Source organism: Pinus tabuliformis, chromosome 5_2 (assembly GCF_031772625.1).
Source record: "Pinus tabuliformis cultivar Carrire ecotype Pingquan chromosome 5_2, CPIR1, whole genome shotgun sequence".
In the NCBI taxonomy this organism is placed as follows: Eukaryota; Viridiplantae; Streptophyta; class Pinopsida; order Pinales; family Pinaceae; genus Pinus; species Pinus tabuliformis.
This window is the reverse complement of record NC_142306.1, coordinates 551,356,980-551,374,788: the sequence shown is the minus strand read 5'-3', so window position 1 is coordinate 551,374,788 and position 17,809 is coordinate 551,356,980. Positions and strand designations below refer to the sequence as shown.

The 17,809-nt window shown below is 38.7% G+C and overlaps 1 protein-coding gene across 3 annotated transcripts in view; it reads right to left on the bottom strand.

The window, feature by feature from the left end:
* Window positions 1-17,809, bottom strand: part of LOC149160131 (U11/U12 small nuclear ribonucleoprotein 59 kDa protein-like) — a 108,337-nt gene that overhangs the window by 9,188 nt on the left and 81,340 nt on the right. For all 3 annotated transcript variants that reach the window (XM_089436631.1, XM_089436629.1, XM_089436630.1), the window contains exon 6: window positions 9,116-9,188. In XM_089436631.1, coding sequence (XP_089292757.1) covers window positions 9,116-9,188 — 73 coding nt within the window. The remainder of the gene's footprint in view (window positions 1-9,115; window positions 9,189-17,809) is intronic.

The window sequence follows — 17,809 nt, the reverse complement described above, 5'->3', positions numbered from 1 at the left end:
TTTGAGTGAGTAGACTTTGATTATGGTTTCTCAGACGTAAGAGTTCTTTGGTTTCTGATTCATCAACCTTATTTTCAATGTCTTGACTTTTAAGCTTCTCATCTTTTAGATCTCTGATTTGTTCCAATAACCTTTGGTTCAAGTCTTTTAAGCGCAAATTTTCTTCTTCCTTCTCTGATAGAATCTCGTTGAATTTCTTCTTGACACATCCCTTTTCTTCTTCTAATTTTTTCTTTCTTTCCTTGGACTTCTTGACCTTCACAAGTAATTTTTGGCTATGGTCCCTTAGACGCAAAATTTCCTCATCTTTTTCTGTTAATTTTTGTTCCAATTTTGCAAGTTTTTCCTCTCGTTCTGTCATTTGCATCAGTACATCATCTTGACATTCTTTCGCATTAAATAATTTTCTACATGTTGGACAACATAATTCGCAATTTTTATGAATCCAAGGATATTCAATGTATGTTATACAAAACGGACATTTAGTCCAAAATAATGATTGTTGTGTGGAACTCATCTTGATTGCTTCCTTTTCTTCTTATATGAGCTTTGAGAATATACAAATATATTATCTTTTTACTACCTTTATAATTCTCTTCAAATATCCACTTCTTAATTTATTTATTTATTTATTTTTTATTTTATTTTTATATTAAAGCTTCGAAAGTTATTCCTTCAAACCCCTTTTTAAATATAACTCCTTTAAAATTTTGAATTGGAATTTATGCCCTTTTTTTCCAAGTAATCCCCTTTTACCGTTATAAAAATATGTGGCTCTATTCCTTTTTTAGATCTTTTTTTTTGGCAAAAAAAAATCTAATTTATCTCTTTTTTTTCTAAAGTCTTTTTTTTCCTTTTTAAATATATATTTTCCTTCACGATTTTTTTTCTAATTTATTTATTTATTTTTAATTATATATTGACTTCTTCTTTCTTTTTATTTTTTTCTTTTTTAATAATTTTTGTAAATGGCCAAAGGCCTAAATGGCGATTTGGAGAAACTCCAAATTCTGGTAGTGAAACGCTTCAACGGCAACGATGTTGATGAATTTGATGGTCAAGGACCTGGATCGGAGAATGATGCTCGTGTGCAGCGGTTGAGCGGCCAAAGGATCAAACATCTCTAATACCAAATGAAACGAACAAAGTTCGTTCTTCAAGTTAAATACTCCAAAAGACTTGGAATATGTAGATCTCCATTGAAGATACAAAAATATATATAAAATGTATGAATAAGAATGATGTTACAAATGAGAGTGAGGAGTCTGCCAATATACTAGGCAGGTGCCTCCTCATGAAAAGTCATGTCCCATTTAGACATGTCTCTTGAACACTAATTACTAATTAACTAATCATTATTACAATTATCATCATTATTTGTATTTAATATATTTTATTCATAACATAAGATTTCAAACCATGATTCTAGAGACAAAATATGCAAAGTTTGCTCATCTATATAACTTGTACCAGTTCATATATCAAAATGGCACAGAGTGCAGTACATATCATCAACAAAATACATAATCAACGAGGCTCCATATGGCCTCTAGAGTCCAAAAATAATGCTACTAGGCCACTAACCTACAACAAATCACTAATAAACATGGCCACTCATCAAACTCATCACCACTAGACATGGGATCATCACCAAAAGCTACATAAACATCACCCAGCTCAATGTCTAAGGACTCCTCAGACTCCTTTGTAAACTTAGTAGTAGTAGTAGCAGCAAAACTATGATTAGCAGAAGCACAAGTTCCACTTCCAGATCTGCGTCGAAATCAACCCCCCTCCCAAAAAAAGAACTCCATGTCATCAATATCACAATCAGGATCAAACTCAATTGGTTGAGTATCCTCCACCCATTTTGAGTTGGATCAATATCCTCCAACACAATGGGATCTGTATCAAGTCTTTTGTTCAACAACTAGTTGCACCTTAGTCAAAGGTTGTACTGCATGAAGACAAGACCATTTAATTGTCATTGCTTCAAAAGATTTCCCTTCTTTGTGTGATTCCACTCAAAAACAAACCAATTGTGCTCACACCCAGAAGCACTGCAAGTTTAGCTAAGGACTCTAACTACAAACTTTTCCAATTGAGGGCATTGGCTGCCAAATTACTCCCACCAACGTGTCGCAAAGCCAAAGACTAAATTTAGTTCATTGTTCAACAATTTGGAGTGTAAGTTTGGCTAAAAAACAAGTATTTATAGTATGAATTGTAAACTATTAACCTTTGTTAAAAAAATAATGGAATTGTCCAGCTAGTTGATCCACATATTTTGCAATTTTTGCCAAATTTTTGCCAAAGGTATTTGAGGCCCGAGCGGTGGTACTTGGGAGCGAGAGCGAAAACGGGCGCGGGAGCGACATTTTCAAAAGCTCCCGGTTTGGGAGCGAATCACGGAGCAATTTTAAAATATATATATATTATATTTTGATACATATATGTCAACAAAAACATGTAGAATGATGAATTAGATATAAAAAACATTAAAAAAAAAAAAAAACATAGATTGATCATTGAACCATATCACATCAATCATCTAGAAGTTATAATCTTCATCAACCATGTCCACAAGTTAGTAACATACATATTACAACATATTGGGTCTCGTGAATCATGATTCATCAATCTTAAAGTTTCAACTTCAAGCTTTCAAAATTGAAAATTCAATATACATATTATAACATTTATCATCATTGATCACCAAAGTTGTACTTGTAAGCTAAGTTTAACCATTACAAGAAATAATATCTAACTGTTAACATGAAATGAAATGTTATAAAATTAATTATGAAATAAAATGAAACAACTTTCATGAAGCATCATATTGATAATTCAGAATCATTACCAATGAGTTATAATTGCCAACTTCAAACTTCCATTGCATTTGTCACATGATATATTGTTTACAAAAAATATCATTATGATATGAAAGAGTCAAGATTCAACAATTATGAAAACTAATAGAAACTAGAAAAGACAAGTAAACTGTAAATCTATTATCTACTACTGCATGTGGCCCTTGCCACAAGAGTCTACTGTATGAGCAGGTCGTGGTGGTCTTCTAGGAGTCTCTCGCACAGACCAACGACCAGAACTAGAAGGCACATGCCCTCCACGTGAGGGTGTAGATGGAGGTGGCGACAGCAAAGGAACAAGACTCGGAACTCGAGCACTGCTACTGGATGGTGGAGGTGGCATGGCTGCTGCTTCATCTTCCTCCCTTATAAGTTCCTCTTCCAGTTCTTCAAGATGTATAGTGCCATCCTCCAAATTGTCATCCTCTGGGTGGTTGTCCCAGATTTTATATGTTGGATCCTCATAAGCCCGATCACAGTAATGACTCAACAACCTCAAGTTGTAGTGCACATAAACCAAGCTTTCTGCCCGGTTTTCATTGAGTCTGTTTCTTTTCACATTATGTATGAAGTTGTAGGTGCTCCAACACCTCTTTGCAGAAGAAGTATTTACAACCTGTGATAGAACTTTTTTTTTCCAATTTTGGCAAAAGTCCATGGCTGCCATATGATTCCCACCATGTGAGAGCATGAAATCTATCTCTATCTTCCATTGCATGGAAGGTACCAAACAAACCAGTGCCACTGAAGTATCTGCCTATTTCAAGGCGCACACTAGCACATTCCTCCCTGTCAGGTATCAACTTTTCTAATGCTTCCAAATATCCTTTAGATACCTCTTCATCTATATGGGGTTTGGTCTTAACCCGACCCCCTGGTGCTGGTTGGCCCAACCAAGACGTAGAGTAGTATTTTGGTGTAAGGATATTCGCCAAGCAATGTAGTGGAAGATTAAGTTTATTCCACCGTACACACACACAATCGCGAATCAGTTTGTACAAGTCATAATCACTGTTATGAACAATATCTTTTATTTGCCCCAACATGGTATCCATATGCGCATACACCTCGCCAATCACTGGTTTATCTGTATCTGCAAACTGAATCATGTGATAAATGGGCTTTTGGTGAAATCCAATACTTACCTCACACGTGCCCAAAACATACCCTCAAGAGCGGCCTCCACCAGTTCAAAACCTCGCCTGTCAGCTGCATTTGTAGCCCTTTCCTTTAATACATGCCAGTGTGGACTTGATACCATGCTAGCCAATGACTCTCTTACCTTCAAAAGGCGCCTGAAGGTGAGGTAATAGCTACCAAATCTAGTCCTCGCTATCTTCAACAACTCCAATCTTGAGTGACTACAGAAAAAGGCCATGGGTATTGCTATGATTTGTAATAAATTTTATCACTTGTTTGCCTTTCTTATACAAATCACCAATCCATTTGTATTGTTCACTTTTGTTCTTAACATCATGCATCAAAAGGTTCAATGTGTGAACCAAACACCCAGACCAAAATATGTTGGGGTATTTATCCTCAATAATTGCTCCCGTTGACTTACAATTAGGAGCATTATCGGTGATGACTTGGATGACATTGTATGGCCCAATACGGTCAATTGTTTCAAGTAATGCTTTTGCAATGTCGATGTCGGTCTTGAACTTCTCTGAGTAATCATATGCATTTAGAAAGATGGCACCACTAACACGCACAGCAAGAACACTTATCAATGGCTTGCCTTTTACATTTGTTCATCCATCAAATACAATGGACACCCCATGGTTAGTCCAAGAACTTGTCATTCTATTCAAAGAATGCGATATTTTTGCTTTTTCATGATCATGTCCAACGGTTCTTGCCTTGTCATACCCAGGGCTCTTGTATCCTTTAGGGGCATCATTTATGGCAGAAACCATTTCGTGCCAATAAGGTGAGCAAAGAACATTGAATGGTATCCCACATGCATAGAGAAACCTGTAAACTTTTGAATCCACATCATTCCTACACCCTTCATCAAGGAAATCTAATATGGTTCTACGCCTTAAAGCTGGTGACCCTGTGCCTCCATATCCACTGCCTTGGGAGGATGTTGAAGGAGTTCTTTATGCTTGTGATTGTGAGCTTGGTTCAAAGAAACCCCTTGATTTTTTAAATTTGTATTGGGCTTCCTCTTCTTCCCTTATGTATTTGGCTCTATCTGCTGCTGACACACTGCACAAGTTTTGATTCCTATTTGTTTATCTCCATCCCATGGCATTTTCCCGCAGAGGTGTTTTCTGGCACGGGTGTATGAACCTGTGTAATTATTGTTGCAATGGGGGCAATGAAATTTAGTGGTTCCACCCCCTTTCCCTGCTTCAGGCCTGTTAACATATTTCCACAATGGGGTTTGGTCTTGTTTAGTTTTTTCAGCTGCTGAATCATGTTCACCCTCCTCCAGCTCCTCCTCACCGGGGTTTTCATCAAATCCACTTTGTCCCCCTTCTTCATCCCCTTCTTCATTTTGAACCCTCCTTTTCCTACTCTCCAGCACCATAATAACCAGAAAAGGAACCAAGAAGAAGAAAATGCCAAGAAATATAACCATGATGTTTGAAATTTGTAGTTTTGAATCTGCAAAATTTAATAAAATGGAATGGGAATGGGAATGGGAAAACCGAAATAGAGAAAAATTTATTTATTTATTTAGAAATTAGGAGTAAATTAATAAACATTAAAAAAAATGCTAACCTACCTCAAATGTGCCCAAGACTCCTTGCTCCTTGCTCCTTGCTCCTTGGCACCTTGCTCTCAGTCTCACTCAAGTCACAATGAATTATAAAAGCCCTCCCTCCCTCATTATATATAAAAAAAAAAAAAATCGATTTTTTTAGCCGCGCGGTTTTTTTTTCCCTCTGGATTCGCTCCTGGCCTCCGCGCGCGTCGCTCTGGGAGCGAAATTTAAAGCCCGGGATTGATCGGGGAGCGATCGCTCCCTGACCGCTCTCAGGCTTTAAAATTCGCTCTCGGAGCGACGGGAGCGATGATCGCTCCCTGGCCGCTCCCGGGCTTTAAATTTCACGAGAGCGACACTCTCGAAGTCGCTCCCGGATTTGGCAGGGAGAGCAAATTTTTTTATCAGGAGCGCGCTCCCAGGATTGGGAGCGAGATTGGGGGGGCGCTCCCCCGCAACACTGGGCCCGAGTAATAGTAGAAAAGAAATTGAAAGTGATGCAAGAAAAAAATGTGTGCCTCAAGTGAAATAATTCAAAGCAAGTGCACTTCAATATACCATCACATTGCATAAAAATTCATTCAATGACCTCCAATACATTCAAAGAGTTAGAATGAAATATAATTGAATAAAATCACAAATTACCGAAGAAATTAGTTGTACCATAATCAATATTGAGTGACGGGGTTTCATGAGTTCCTTCGCTTGCGGTGGAGGTAGTGGTTTAAGAGACTAGAACACATAAACTTGAAATCTCCGTTGCTACAAAGCATCTAAGAAAAGTTGTCCAAACCTTGTACTAATGCTCCAATATGCATATATGGAAGAAACATTTCCTCCCTCAAACTAGCTCATCCAATGGCTCAAGGCAAGGAAAGGTTGGAAAGGCCAAAAGCTTTGTAAGTACAGTCAGTCTTTCTTCCTTTTCCACTTTCAATTATTTTGGAAAAAAACACAAAAAAAAAAAATCTTTGCTCCACTTCTTGAGTAGAAACATTAACAAAATCCACTTTCTTTGCTTCATTTCTTGAGTGAAAACATCAACAAAATCTGCATTTTGCATCTCCTCATTGAATTGAAAAAAATCTTGTTTTTCCTCTAGTTTACTCATGAAGACATTTAGTAAAATCTCCTATTTTCTCATTAAAACTATCTGACCCCTTTTCCATGTGATTAAATATTCAAATAAAAATTTAATTATTTAATCATTTCACAACTTACAACTTTGAAGTTGTAATCCTTGAAAATTAATCCGCATGTATGATTCAAATCCATGCCAAGTGTTGGTTTAAGACGGAAGCCAAGGACAAAGATGCTACTCAACTCACTTTTTTGTGCAAAGAAAGCTCAGACAAACCCTCAGTTGCTAGTTAAGAAACATAACCAACACCTACACCTGCCAAATATATACGCTTCCTAATTATATACATGCCTGAAAGGCAGTCTTCCCAAAAAAGAAGAAAGCACAAAAGCACAAGTTTTGGCCAAATTATATATTGGGCCATAATTACAACAACAACAAAAACACAAAAGCAGAGGAAAAAGTGTCATTCCAAATCTGAGTGAAAACAGTTCCATTTGACATGTTTGTTCCCCAGGATCAAGAAGAAGTAGTGAAATCTGATGTGTGTGCCCCCCGATGGTCCAAATTTCGAAAAAGCAGAACTATCCAAAATAGTAGTTTCCCGGAAACTGATGGAACTGAATATATAAGGTCCTCTAATTGACGATTATGTCATGAAGCATCTGGAAATAGACCAATATCACTAAATCCCGTTGAATCTTAACTCGAAAGTAGCAAGAAGCACTACTAGGGTTAACACCAAGCAAAGACAATCATCACTTATTCGAATCTTCAAGTAGCTCCAAGTAAATGTACACAAGCCAATATTGGAGATTATTTCCTTCATATTAGCATCATTAACTTGTGAAATAAAATTTCTGATCAATAGATTGAGATGAGCTGTTCCTTATGTCTTTTAAATAGGAAATGCCTTAGGAACTACCAAGCTACTTCAGACTTGATGTCACATCAAGTCTCGTTCCTTTTTCTTTCTATGATAATGACCAACAAACAATTCCGTGACTACTTAGATGTCCAGTTAATCCACATGGAACGCCAAAGATGATATTTCACTAAAACAGGCTGGAATGCCTCACCGTGAACATAACAAGTGATATGAATCTCAGAGCCCTTCATTCCTCCTCTTTTCTGAGGAAAAGATGGACAGACATTTTGTAAAGAAAATAGTACCCGACAGATTTCAGCACCCACCTAATTCATCAATGTACCATAAACTTGTGCAGCTTCAAGATTGTGGAATTCTGTAAATCTATATTCGCTTTAATATAAAATATAAAAATTACAAAAAAAAAAACTCAGGAAGACTGTCATACCAGTTTCAAGAATTAACAGTGTAAAGCAATATGTCGGCTTCAGCTTTCTTGTCTAGTAACCACCTTCCAACAAGTTATGAGAACACTAAGACAAACTGTAGTTTAAATTTTAGAAAAGTGCTAAACAAAACAGAAAATTTGCAACACCTTGCGAGCAAGAATAATGGAGAGGGACTCTCTTACGATGGCTTTGAGGTCTAAAAGCTAATGAAACAGTATTATAAACCATGATATGCACAATCATAACCTATATTAGGTACAGCCTAAAATTCAGCCTCCATTAGGCTAACAGGAAAGAAAATCTGACAAAGTTGAGAGCAATGAAAATGCTGTCCCTAGTACCTACAATGCTCCAAATTAGCAGATAGGGATGAACAACAGTGTTCTGAAAATGTGATCTCTGTAGTATATACAACTTAAGGAAATGGTGCCAACAATGCTTACTCTGTCCAGTATGTCTTTAAAGAATAACATCTATTTCCAGGTCACAAAACAAGCACACTCCTGCAGTCTTAAGTGCTTAAATCACAAAGGAAGACAATCATCTTTGGTGTAAATGCTTTGTTGCACCATCACATTATGTGAAATTTTAAAAAAAATTGTGTATGATCAGAAAAAAAGGTTAGGAGTAAAAAAGTACTAGTCCTCTCTATGTGTACGCTGCATAAATGGGCTCCTCCTGTATACATCTAAGCATATTGCCAATGACCTCTGTACTTCTAACAAAGGAAGACAATCATTTTGGTATAAATGCTTTGTTGCACCATCATATTATGTGATTTAAAAAAAAAATATGTATATGAACAGAATAAAAGTTAGGAGTAAAAAAGTACTAGTCCTCTCCATGTGTACACTGCATAAATGGGCTCCTCCTGTATACATCTAAGCATATTGCCAATGACCTCTGTACTTCTAACAAAGGAAGACAATCATCTTTGGTATAAATGCTTTGTCGCACCATCATATTATGTGAAATTTTAAAAGAACGTATATAAAGTTAGGAGTAAAAAGTACTAGGCCTCTCCATGTGTACACTGCATAAATGGGCTCCTCCTGTATACATCTAAGCATATTTCCAATGACCTCTGTACTTCTATCTTAAATTTATCCAGTAAGTTTAAAAAATTCTCACCTTGTTTCTTTAACTTCTGAATTCGGATAGAGCGAAGTTCTTGGAGCTTTTCCACAATCAATACAAGTTCCAGCTGCAAGCAGACAAACCTCATTAGGCCAATACTCCCAAACCTACCTATCACATAGAAAACAATAATGAGCCTGGAAATGTTGCATACCAAGCAGCATGTTATTAAAAGCATTCAATTTCTTCATCAACTAGATAACAAAAGGGAACATTAAAACTAGAAATACTAAAATGTCAATGTACCCCAGTTTCCAATTTTATTAAAACAAAGCCAAAACTAATGTTATCGGGACTGAATCAGCTTTACCAGAGGTCCAAAACCGGTTGGTCTGATGAATTCTTAGGCTATACCAGTCCAAATCAAGCCCTCAAACTGGAAATGACTGGTTCCACATGGAACTGGCTTTATTTCATTGAACTAGCCAATTCCATATGACATCACCTGGTCTCATACTGCACCATACAGAGGGTGTGTGAGCCCCTAAAGCCCTCAAAAAAATAAATAAAAATAAGAATAGAATTAAGTGTTCTCATTGCCATTGGCTAAGTTATCATGGAGTGGTGATTGACTCACTGATACTATTAGAATATATCTCTATATCTCTATTTAGTAATGCTCAGTCTTTTAGATGTTTCTATTCTTATTCTTTTAGCAGTTTCTTAGATGAAACTGTTTGTTCGATATTCTACATAGAAACCTGATGTTTCTATTCTTGTAAATATCTTTGTATTATCATTGAGCTGTTTGCTCCATGTGAATTAATTCATTCAACATTCTTTTATGGTATCAGAGCACAGGGATTTTTCGAAATAATTTTTCATAGTTTGAAAAATTCAGGAGTTCATTTCGAAACTGCTCTCAGGGTTTGTAGATTTCTTGATCAGCTATCCTCTTCATTTCTTTCTAAGGTCGAGCCCTCTGTAAGCCAGGTAGCCTTCACTGAGTCTTAGCTTCGGCTTTGCTCATTGTGATAAAAGCTTACAGTCGTCAATCTCGATACAGAAAGGGATTCTGCTTCTACATTATCTTTATTATGAGGAATTAACTTTGTGGCGATACTCGGGATCGTGAAATTCTCTTGAAATTAAATCCGGCATTTTGAATCTGGGGACAGCAGTCGATTTGTAGGTTGAACAGTTTATCTGTGTTGAAGTCTTGTTTATTTTTTTTGGCCCGTGAATTCTCAGTCTCGTACCAGCGTTTTCAGTCAGTGAAGTATTGTGAATCGATAACCACGGGAACATAGCATCTTAGTATTTTTCTGTCACGATATCGCACGCATATCCGGTTATTTTCGTGGGAGCGGGATTCTGTTTTGGCTGGCGAATCCGGTTATTTGCTTTGAAGTTGTGGAACCTATATTCAATCAAGCTCTCGTATATTGATTTCTAAAACCCTCACGGCTTCCAGCGTTTTGGTATCTGCGTTCTCGGCTTCGAGTGCTTCAAATTCTCGCCTCGGTATGCTCAAACCCATCCATTTTTCATGGTCAGCTATCTTAGAAATGCGTGGATGAACATTCAGTTAGTATATACCTCCCATATCTATGCTGTTTGATATTCGATTTAGAAGAAATTGTTTATCGATTTAATATTCCGCGGCACTGTGGACGTGAAGCCGGAACAAATTAAATCAGAGCTGCGACGTGAAGACGTGGGTTCTTTTCTTGTGGTGAGCCGTGAGCAATTAAACCGTGGCTGAAGACGTGGGTCCATTGTGAGCCGTAAAATCTGAAAATCATAACTGCTTTACCTTAGAACTGTGGACGTGAACCGTTGAAGCAGACGTGGGTTCATTTTTTATTTATTTTGTGAGCCGTAAAATCTTAAAATCATAACTGATATATCTTAGATCTGTGGAAGTGAAGCGTTGAAGCAGACGTGGGTCCCTTTCCTTGTCTCAATCTACGTATTTTTCAAACAGTTTTTGTCTGCCGGCAGTTGTTTTCCAGTCAGCAAATTTTTGTCCCATAGTGATCCTGACAGCCTCCAGTACAACTCAGATTTGAAGGAAAATTACCTGCTTATAGCCTGGACATTGCAGCAGTCAGACCTGTGCTTCCCTTAGGAAAAATCTCAGAACTGGACAGAGAAAGGAATCTCGAGCTTTATCTTATGATTTGGACCTGTTACATTCATTAAATTTCTGTCCTGTGGTATTTGCCTAAAGAAGGATACAGCTACAGCCGTATTGCTATTTTTTTAGACAGGGAGAGATATTTTTGCTGGGTAATTTTTTTTCCAGAACAAAATCTGTTTTGATTTACATCAGGATAAAGAGGCAGCTACAATTTTGTGTATCAGACTTGTGTATTTTCTTTAAGAAAATGGCCACGCTCACCAATTTGATGTTAGAAGGAAATCAACGCTTTAATGGCAGCAACTATAACATTTGGAAACAAAGACTGCTGACCATTTTTGAGTACAGGCGTCTTGATCAACTCATTTTGGGCAAAGAGCTTCGTCCAGGTACAGCCGAGACCGATCAAGATAAATTTGATGATAGAAATCGAGAGGCTGTTATGCTTCTCAAGCTCTCTGTCGCTGATGATCAGTTACCACAGATCCCTTCTGGCAAGACAGCTGCTGAAATCTGGCAACAGTTGAAAGAATTGCATGAGACATCTGATAAAAGCAGAGCTTTTTTTCTCAAAAATCAGTTGTTCTCCATCATGATGGATGAACATATGTCTTTACAGGAACATCTCAACAAAATTAAAGACATTCGAGATCAGCTCGACGCCATTGGTCGGACCATGGAGGAAGAAGATATGGTAGTCATTACCCTGAAGAGTCTACCAAAATCTTATGAACACTTCATTGAAACACTCAACATTACAACCACAAATGTTGATCTGAAGTTTTCAGATTTATGTACCAAACTTCTGCAGCAAGATAGGTGGAAACAGCAGTTTGGTAGTGGTACTGCATCAGTGCCCTTGGAGAATGCATTTGCTGCAAAATATCAGTCCTCTCAGTCTTTTCAGCAGAGAGGATCATCTCAGTCTTTTGATCCTAACAGGAAGAAGAGTGTACAGTGTAATTACTGTCACAAGTTCGGTCACATGAAGAAAGACTGCAGGCAGAGGATTGCTGCTGAACAAAAGAAACAGGGAGGGTCACATCAGACAGCAAATGTTGCAGAACATTCCGAGCAGACAGATTCTGCCTTTTACGCCTTTATGGCTAAAAGGTCTTCAGAACATGTTCCTTCCTCTGCATGGTACATTGATTCTGGTGCATCACGCCACTTCTCTCACAGGCGTGACTGGTTTATTGACTTTTCACCTTTCAGTGATTCAGTTGTATTTGGTGGAGGTGAAAAGTACATTGTTGCTGGCAGGGGTACAGTTCAAATTCAGTCTGGTGGACGCACGCTCATATTTCTAAATGTATACTATGTTCCTGGTATGGAGATTAATCTGCTCTCTGTCAGTCAGATTATGAGGAATTCTCCTCAGCTTGATGTTGTGTTCAGTGCACACAAGTGTTCCATCATTGACAGGGAGACCAGTCTGACAGTTGCTACTGGCCTCGAGGACCATGGTCTATACAGGCTACTTGACACCGGTGACTTTCCAGAAGTGGCACTAGCAGCTCGTGTCTCTCCCATCAGTACTCTATGGCATCAGCGATATGGGCATCTCAATATGCAGTATCTCTCTCAGCTCTCTCGGGAGGGACTTGTGTCAAGATTACCTGATATTCAGACTCAGCAGTTGGGGGTATGCAGCGCCTGTCAAGCAGGAAAGCAACATCGGTCGTCATTCAAAAATGGCGAATCTTGGCGCGCATCCCAGGTACTTCAGTTACTTCATGCTGATATTTGTGGTCCTATGAATACAGCTTCTATAACTGCTTGCAAATACTTTTTACTTATTGTAGATGACTTCAGTCGAAAGATGTGGGTGTATTTTTTAAAAAATAAATCTGATGCTCTTAGTACCTCTCAGAAGTTTAAAACTTTAGTTGAAAACGAATCTGGTTGTAATATCATGACCCTTAGGACCGACAATGGGGGGGAATTTTGTTCCTCAGCTTTTGCCAACTTCTGTGATATTCATGGCATCAAACGTCAATTCACCACACCTTACACTCCCCAGCAGAACAGTGTTGTCGAGCGTCGCAATCGCACGGTTGTTGAAATGGCTCGTTCCATGTTACAACACCGGAGTGTTCCAAACAAATTCTGGGCTGAAGCAGTATTTACTGCTGTTTACCTTCTTAACCGATCCCCTACTCAGGCTGTTAAAGGGAAGACTCCTGAAGAAGTGTGGTCTGGTCGTAAGCCTAAAATCAGTCATCTCAAAGTTTTTGGCTCAGTTGCATATGTTTGGATTCCATCTGCTAAGCGATCTAAGTTGGATTCCAAAAGTCAGAAACTCATGATGACAGGTTACAGTGATCATCACAAGGCTTATAGGCTGATAGATATAGCCACTGGTCGACTTAGCTTCAGTCGAGATGTAGTATTTGATGAAGACAGAGGATTCTTTCAGTCTTCTTCTTCTGAGCAGCGTTCTGAGGATCCGCCTCACAGTGTTCTTCTTCCAGTCAGTCCATCTGATGGGAGGGATGATGTAGCATCAAGATTTGATACTACTCTATCTGAGCTTCCTCCAGAAGCTAATCCCCCTCTTGCTGTCCCTATTGCTCTTGAGCCTGCCTCTCTTCCTCCTGATATTGGTCCCTCTAATCCTGATATTGGTTCTTCTTCTCTTCGGCCAAAATGGTGGGCTAAAACCATAGGTGATCTCCGGGATGATGAGCTCCTTGAAGGTAGAACTTCTAGGCATAAGAACAGACAACAGTCTACAGTCAATTTTGCTCTTATGGCTAACCTTCACAGTACTTTTGAGCCTCAAACATATTCAGAAGCTAAGGGTATATCTGAGTGGGAACAGGCTATGGAAGCAGAATTTCAGAGTCTTCAGAAGAATCACACATGGACTCTTTCTGATCTTCCTGCAGACAAAAAACCCATCGGCTGCAAATGGGTGTATAAAGTTAAATACAAAGCTGATGGAACCTTAGACAAGTATAAAGCTAGGCTTGTGGCTCGAGGATTTTCACAGCAGGAAGGCATCGACTATGAGGAGACTTTTGCTCCTACAGCCAAGATGAGTACTATCAGGCTTGTGCTTGCCCTAGCAGCTCAGTTCAATTGGAAAGTTCATCAGATGGATGTAAAAAGTGCTTTCCTAAATGGTGATCTCCAAGAAGAAGTCTACATGACGCAGCCTCCAGGATTCAAGGTTGCTGGTCAAGAACAGAAAGTGTGTCGGTTAGTTAAAGCAGTCTATGGATTGAAACAAGCTCCTCGGGCTTGGTACATAAAAATTGATCAGTATCTGACAGATCAGGGTTTTCAGCGGAGTCCATCTGATGCAAACCTGTATATCAAGCATACTGATGATGATATCTTGTTTGTAGTTGTCTATGTGGATGATCTTATCATTACTGGCAGCTCTGCACATTTGATCCATGGGATCAAACAAGATCTATCCAGAACTTTTGAGATGACAGACTTGGGACTTCTTCATTACTGTCTGGGGGTTGAAGTGTGGCAGACTGAAAATCAGATCTTTCTTTCTCAGTCCAAGTATGCCAAAAATCTTGTGGAAAGGTTCAGAATGCAGGATTGCAAACCGGCCACGACTCCTATGGAACCAGGGCTCAAACTTTCAGCACAGTCATCCTCTCCTCTTGTGGATGAAACTTTATTCAGGCAATTAGTGGGCAGTCTCATCTATCTTACTGCTACCAGACCTGACATCAGTTTTGCAGTAAGCTACATTTCTCGCTTTATGTCAGCTCCTAAAGCTGATCATTGGATAGCAGCAAAGCGGGTGCTACGATATGTGCGTGGTACTTCTGATTATGGCCTCTTATATACTCACAGCTCCACTCCTATTCTCAGTGGCTACACTGACTCTGACTGGGCCGGTTCGGTTGATGACCGTAAATCTACAGCTGGGTATGTGTTTAGTCTAGGATCTGGCGCTGTTACTTGGACTAGTAAGAAGCAACAGGTAGTGGCTCTCTCCTCAACAGAAGCAGAGTATCGGGGAGCAGTTAAGGCCGCCTGTGAGGCAGTTTGGCTTCGTCGTATGCTTGCAGATATGCATGTTTTTCAGACAGGGCCTACTTCTTTGTTTTGTGATAATCAGGGAGTGCTCAAACTTGCCAAGAATCCTGTCTTTCACGAACGAACAAAGCATGTGGAAACTCACTGCCACTACATTCGATAGCTGGTTGAAGACGGCTCAGTTCAGTTGCACTATGTTCCCACCACAGAGCAGCCCGCCGATATTTTTACCAAGCCTCTTGGTCCTGATAAATTTGTAAAATTTCGAGGGTCTATTGGTGTTGTAAATAGATTGAGCATTAAGGGAGGGTATTAGAATATATCTCTATATCTCTATTTAGTAATGCTCAGTCTTTTAGATGTTTCTATTCTTATTCTTTTAGCAGTTTCTTAGATGAAACTGTTTGTTCGATATTCTACATAGAAACCTGATGTTTCTATTCTTGTAAATATCTTTGTATTATCATTGAGCTGTTTGCTCCATGTGAATTAATTCATTCAACATTCTTTTAGATACCATGGAGAGAAAATTCCATAAAATGGGCTTAGAATTTGTAAATAAAAAATAAAAACACTAAGAAAAATCTACAGGAAGATGTCTCCAGAAGCCAAAAACCCACGGAATATCATCTTCGCTTGTGTAGTTTGGTTTAGATATGGATTGGACACACTGTTATTTTGCTATTTTGGTTATGTGCACCCTTTCTATACATGAGAAAACTTTCCATATGTGTCTAACGGCTTGGGTGCACATTGATGCGTGTGTGTGTGTATCAAAATTTGAATATTTTATGTATATTATAGTCAATCAATTTTTATTTCCAATTCCATTCCAGTTCCAGTTTTTCTATTACAATTTTTCCTTTTTAAAAGGCATATTAGTTTCTAAAATGTGTGACAACCAAACCTGGCTCACGAATAGACATCTCCTTCTTATTCATGTTTCTTGTAGGATTTACATCACAAACCCTAGTGTCTTGGTCCCTAGAATACTTCTCCAAGACAATTACAAAGATAGAATAGAGTACAATGATGAAGTTTGTTAATGAAATCTCTATCCTCCCTTTACATATCCAACAAGTGACGGAGACTAACATACAACAAGGACTTATGTCCATACAAGTAACTAACAAGGCAACACCACATGGAGCGTTCAAAAATACAAGGATGTGCAAGTGTCATGCTAGGGTTTATCCAACATCCAAGATGAAACACCCTTCAACCATGATTTCTTGTAGGTCTCAATGCCCCTCCACCCGGATGGTATTTTCTTAACAAGTTATTCGTCCAATGCTTCTCTTCTATGATGGTTTCCAAGCGTCAAGGCGTTCTTCCTCTATGTCCAACATGTGTCTGTAATAGCCAGGTTTGAAAAGAGTGCATGGCAAGATCCATATTTTGGCCATTATCATAATATACTATCAATTTTTGCAACTGAAGGCAATATTGAATGCTATACGACAATGTAACCAATACTTAATAACTCGTCCAAATGAAATAATAAGTTTAAATTGCCAAATTTCACATTACAAAGTAATTCACAACATTTCTATTGCATTAGATATTGTCCCACTGCTTCGAGGTTTGACCCTCAACCAGCCCTTTGCTACCTCCAGGCCTTGCTTTGCAACAATTTGTTGCTGCAGACCAGCACAGAAGTAATCCAACGCCCTAACCCCCAGTCACCAAATATGACACAGGAACCCTCGTTGCTCAAAGGATGCTTGGTTAGTAATTTTTTGCTCAAACAAACACTTGAAACCCTTGTTTCAACCAGCCTTAGACCTCCTCTTCATTGCCAACCAATTAGTCTTCATTGGCCACAATTTGCTGCCACGGGACTCCTTGAATCAGCCTGAATTTGCCCCACAGATTCTCACTGCACAGATCGGCCTCAGGAGACTGCACAATTTCCTTGGCCACAAGAAGATTCCCTATGATCCCTCAGGAATTGCCATCAGGTGGACCGCAGTCTCAAGAAGAAGGTAACAAAAGTATTTTGTTGCCTTAAAAACAATTTGTTGTCTCATATAGGGTTTGGTGCCCTGTTGGTGATCCACTATCACAGAATTTCTCGTTGTCAGCCACTACCTCAAATAGGGCTTCAGGTGTCCATCACTACCTCTATGTCCAACATGTCCTCTCGTGTCTGTAATAGCCAGGTTTGAAAAGAGTGCATGGCAAGATCCATATTTTGGCTATTATCATAATATACTATCAATTTTTGCAACTGAAGGCAATATTGAATGCTATACGACAATGTAACCAATACTTAATAACTCGTCCAAATGAAATTATTATTAATCCAATAGTACATAATAAGTTTAAATTCCCAAATTTCACATTACAGAGTAATTCACAACATTTCTATTGCATTAGATATTGTCCCACTACTTCTAGGTTTGACCCTCAACCAACCCTTTGCTACCTCCAGGCCTTGCTTTGCAACAATTTGTTGCTGCAGACCAGCACAGAAGTAATCCAACGCCCTAACCCCCAGTCACCAAATATGACACAGGAACCCTCGTTGCTCAAAGGACGCCTGGTTAGTAATTTTTTGCTCAAACAAACACTTGAAACCCTTGTTTCAACCAGCC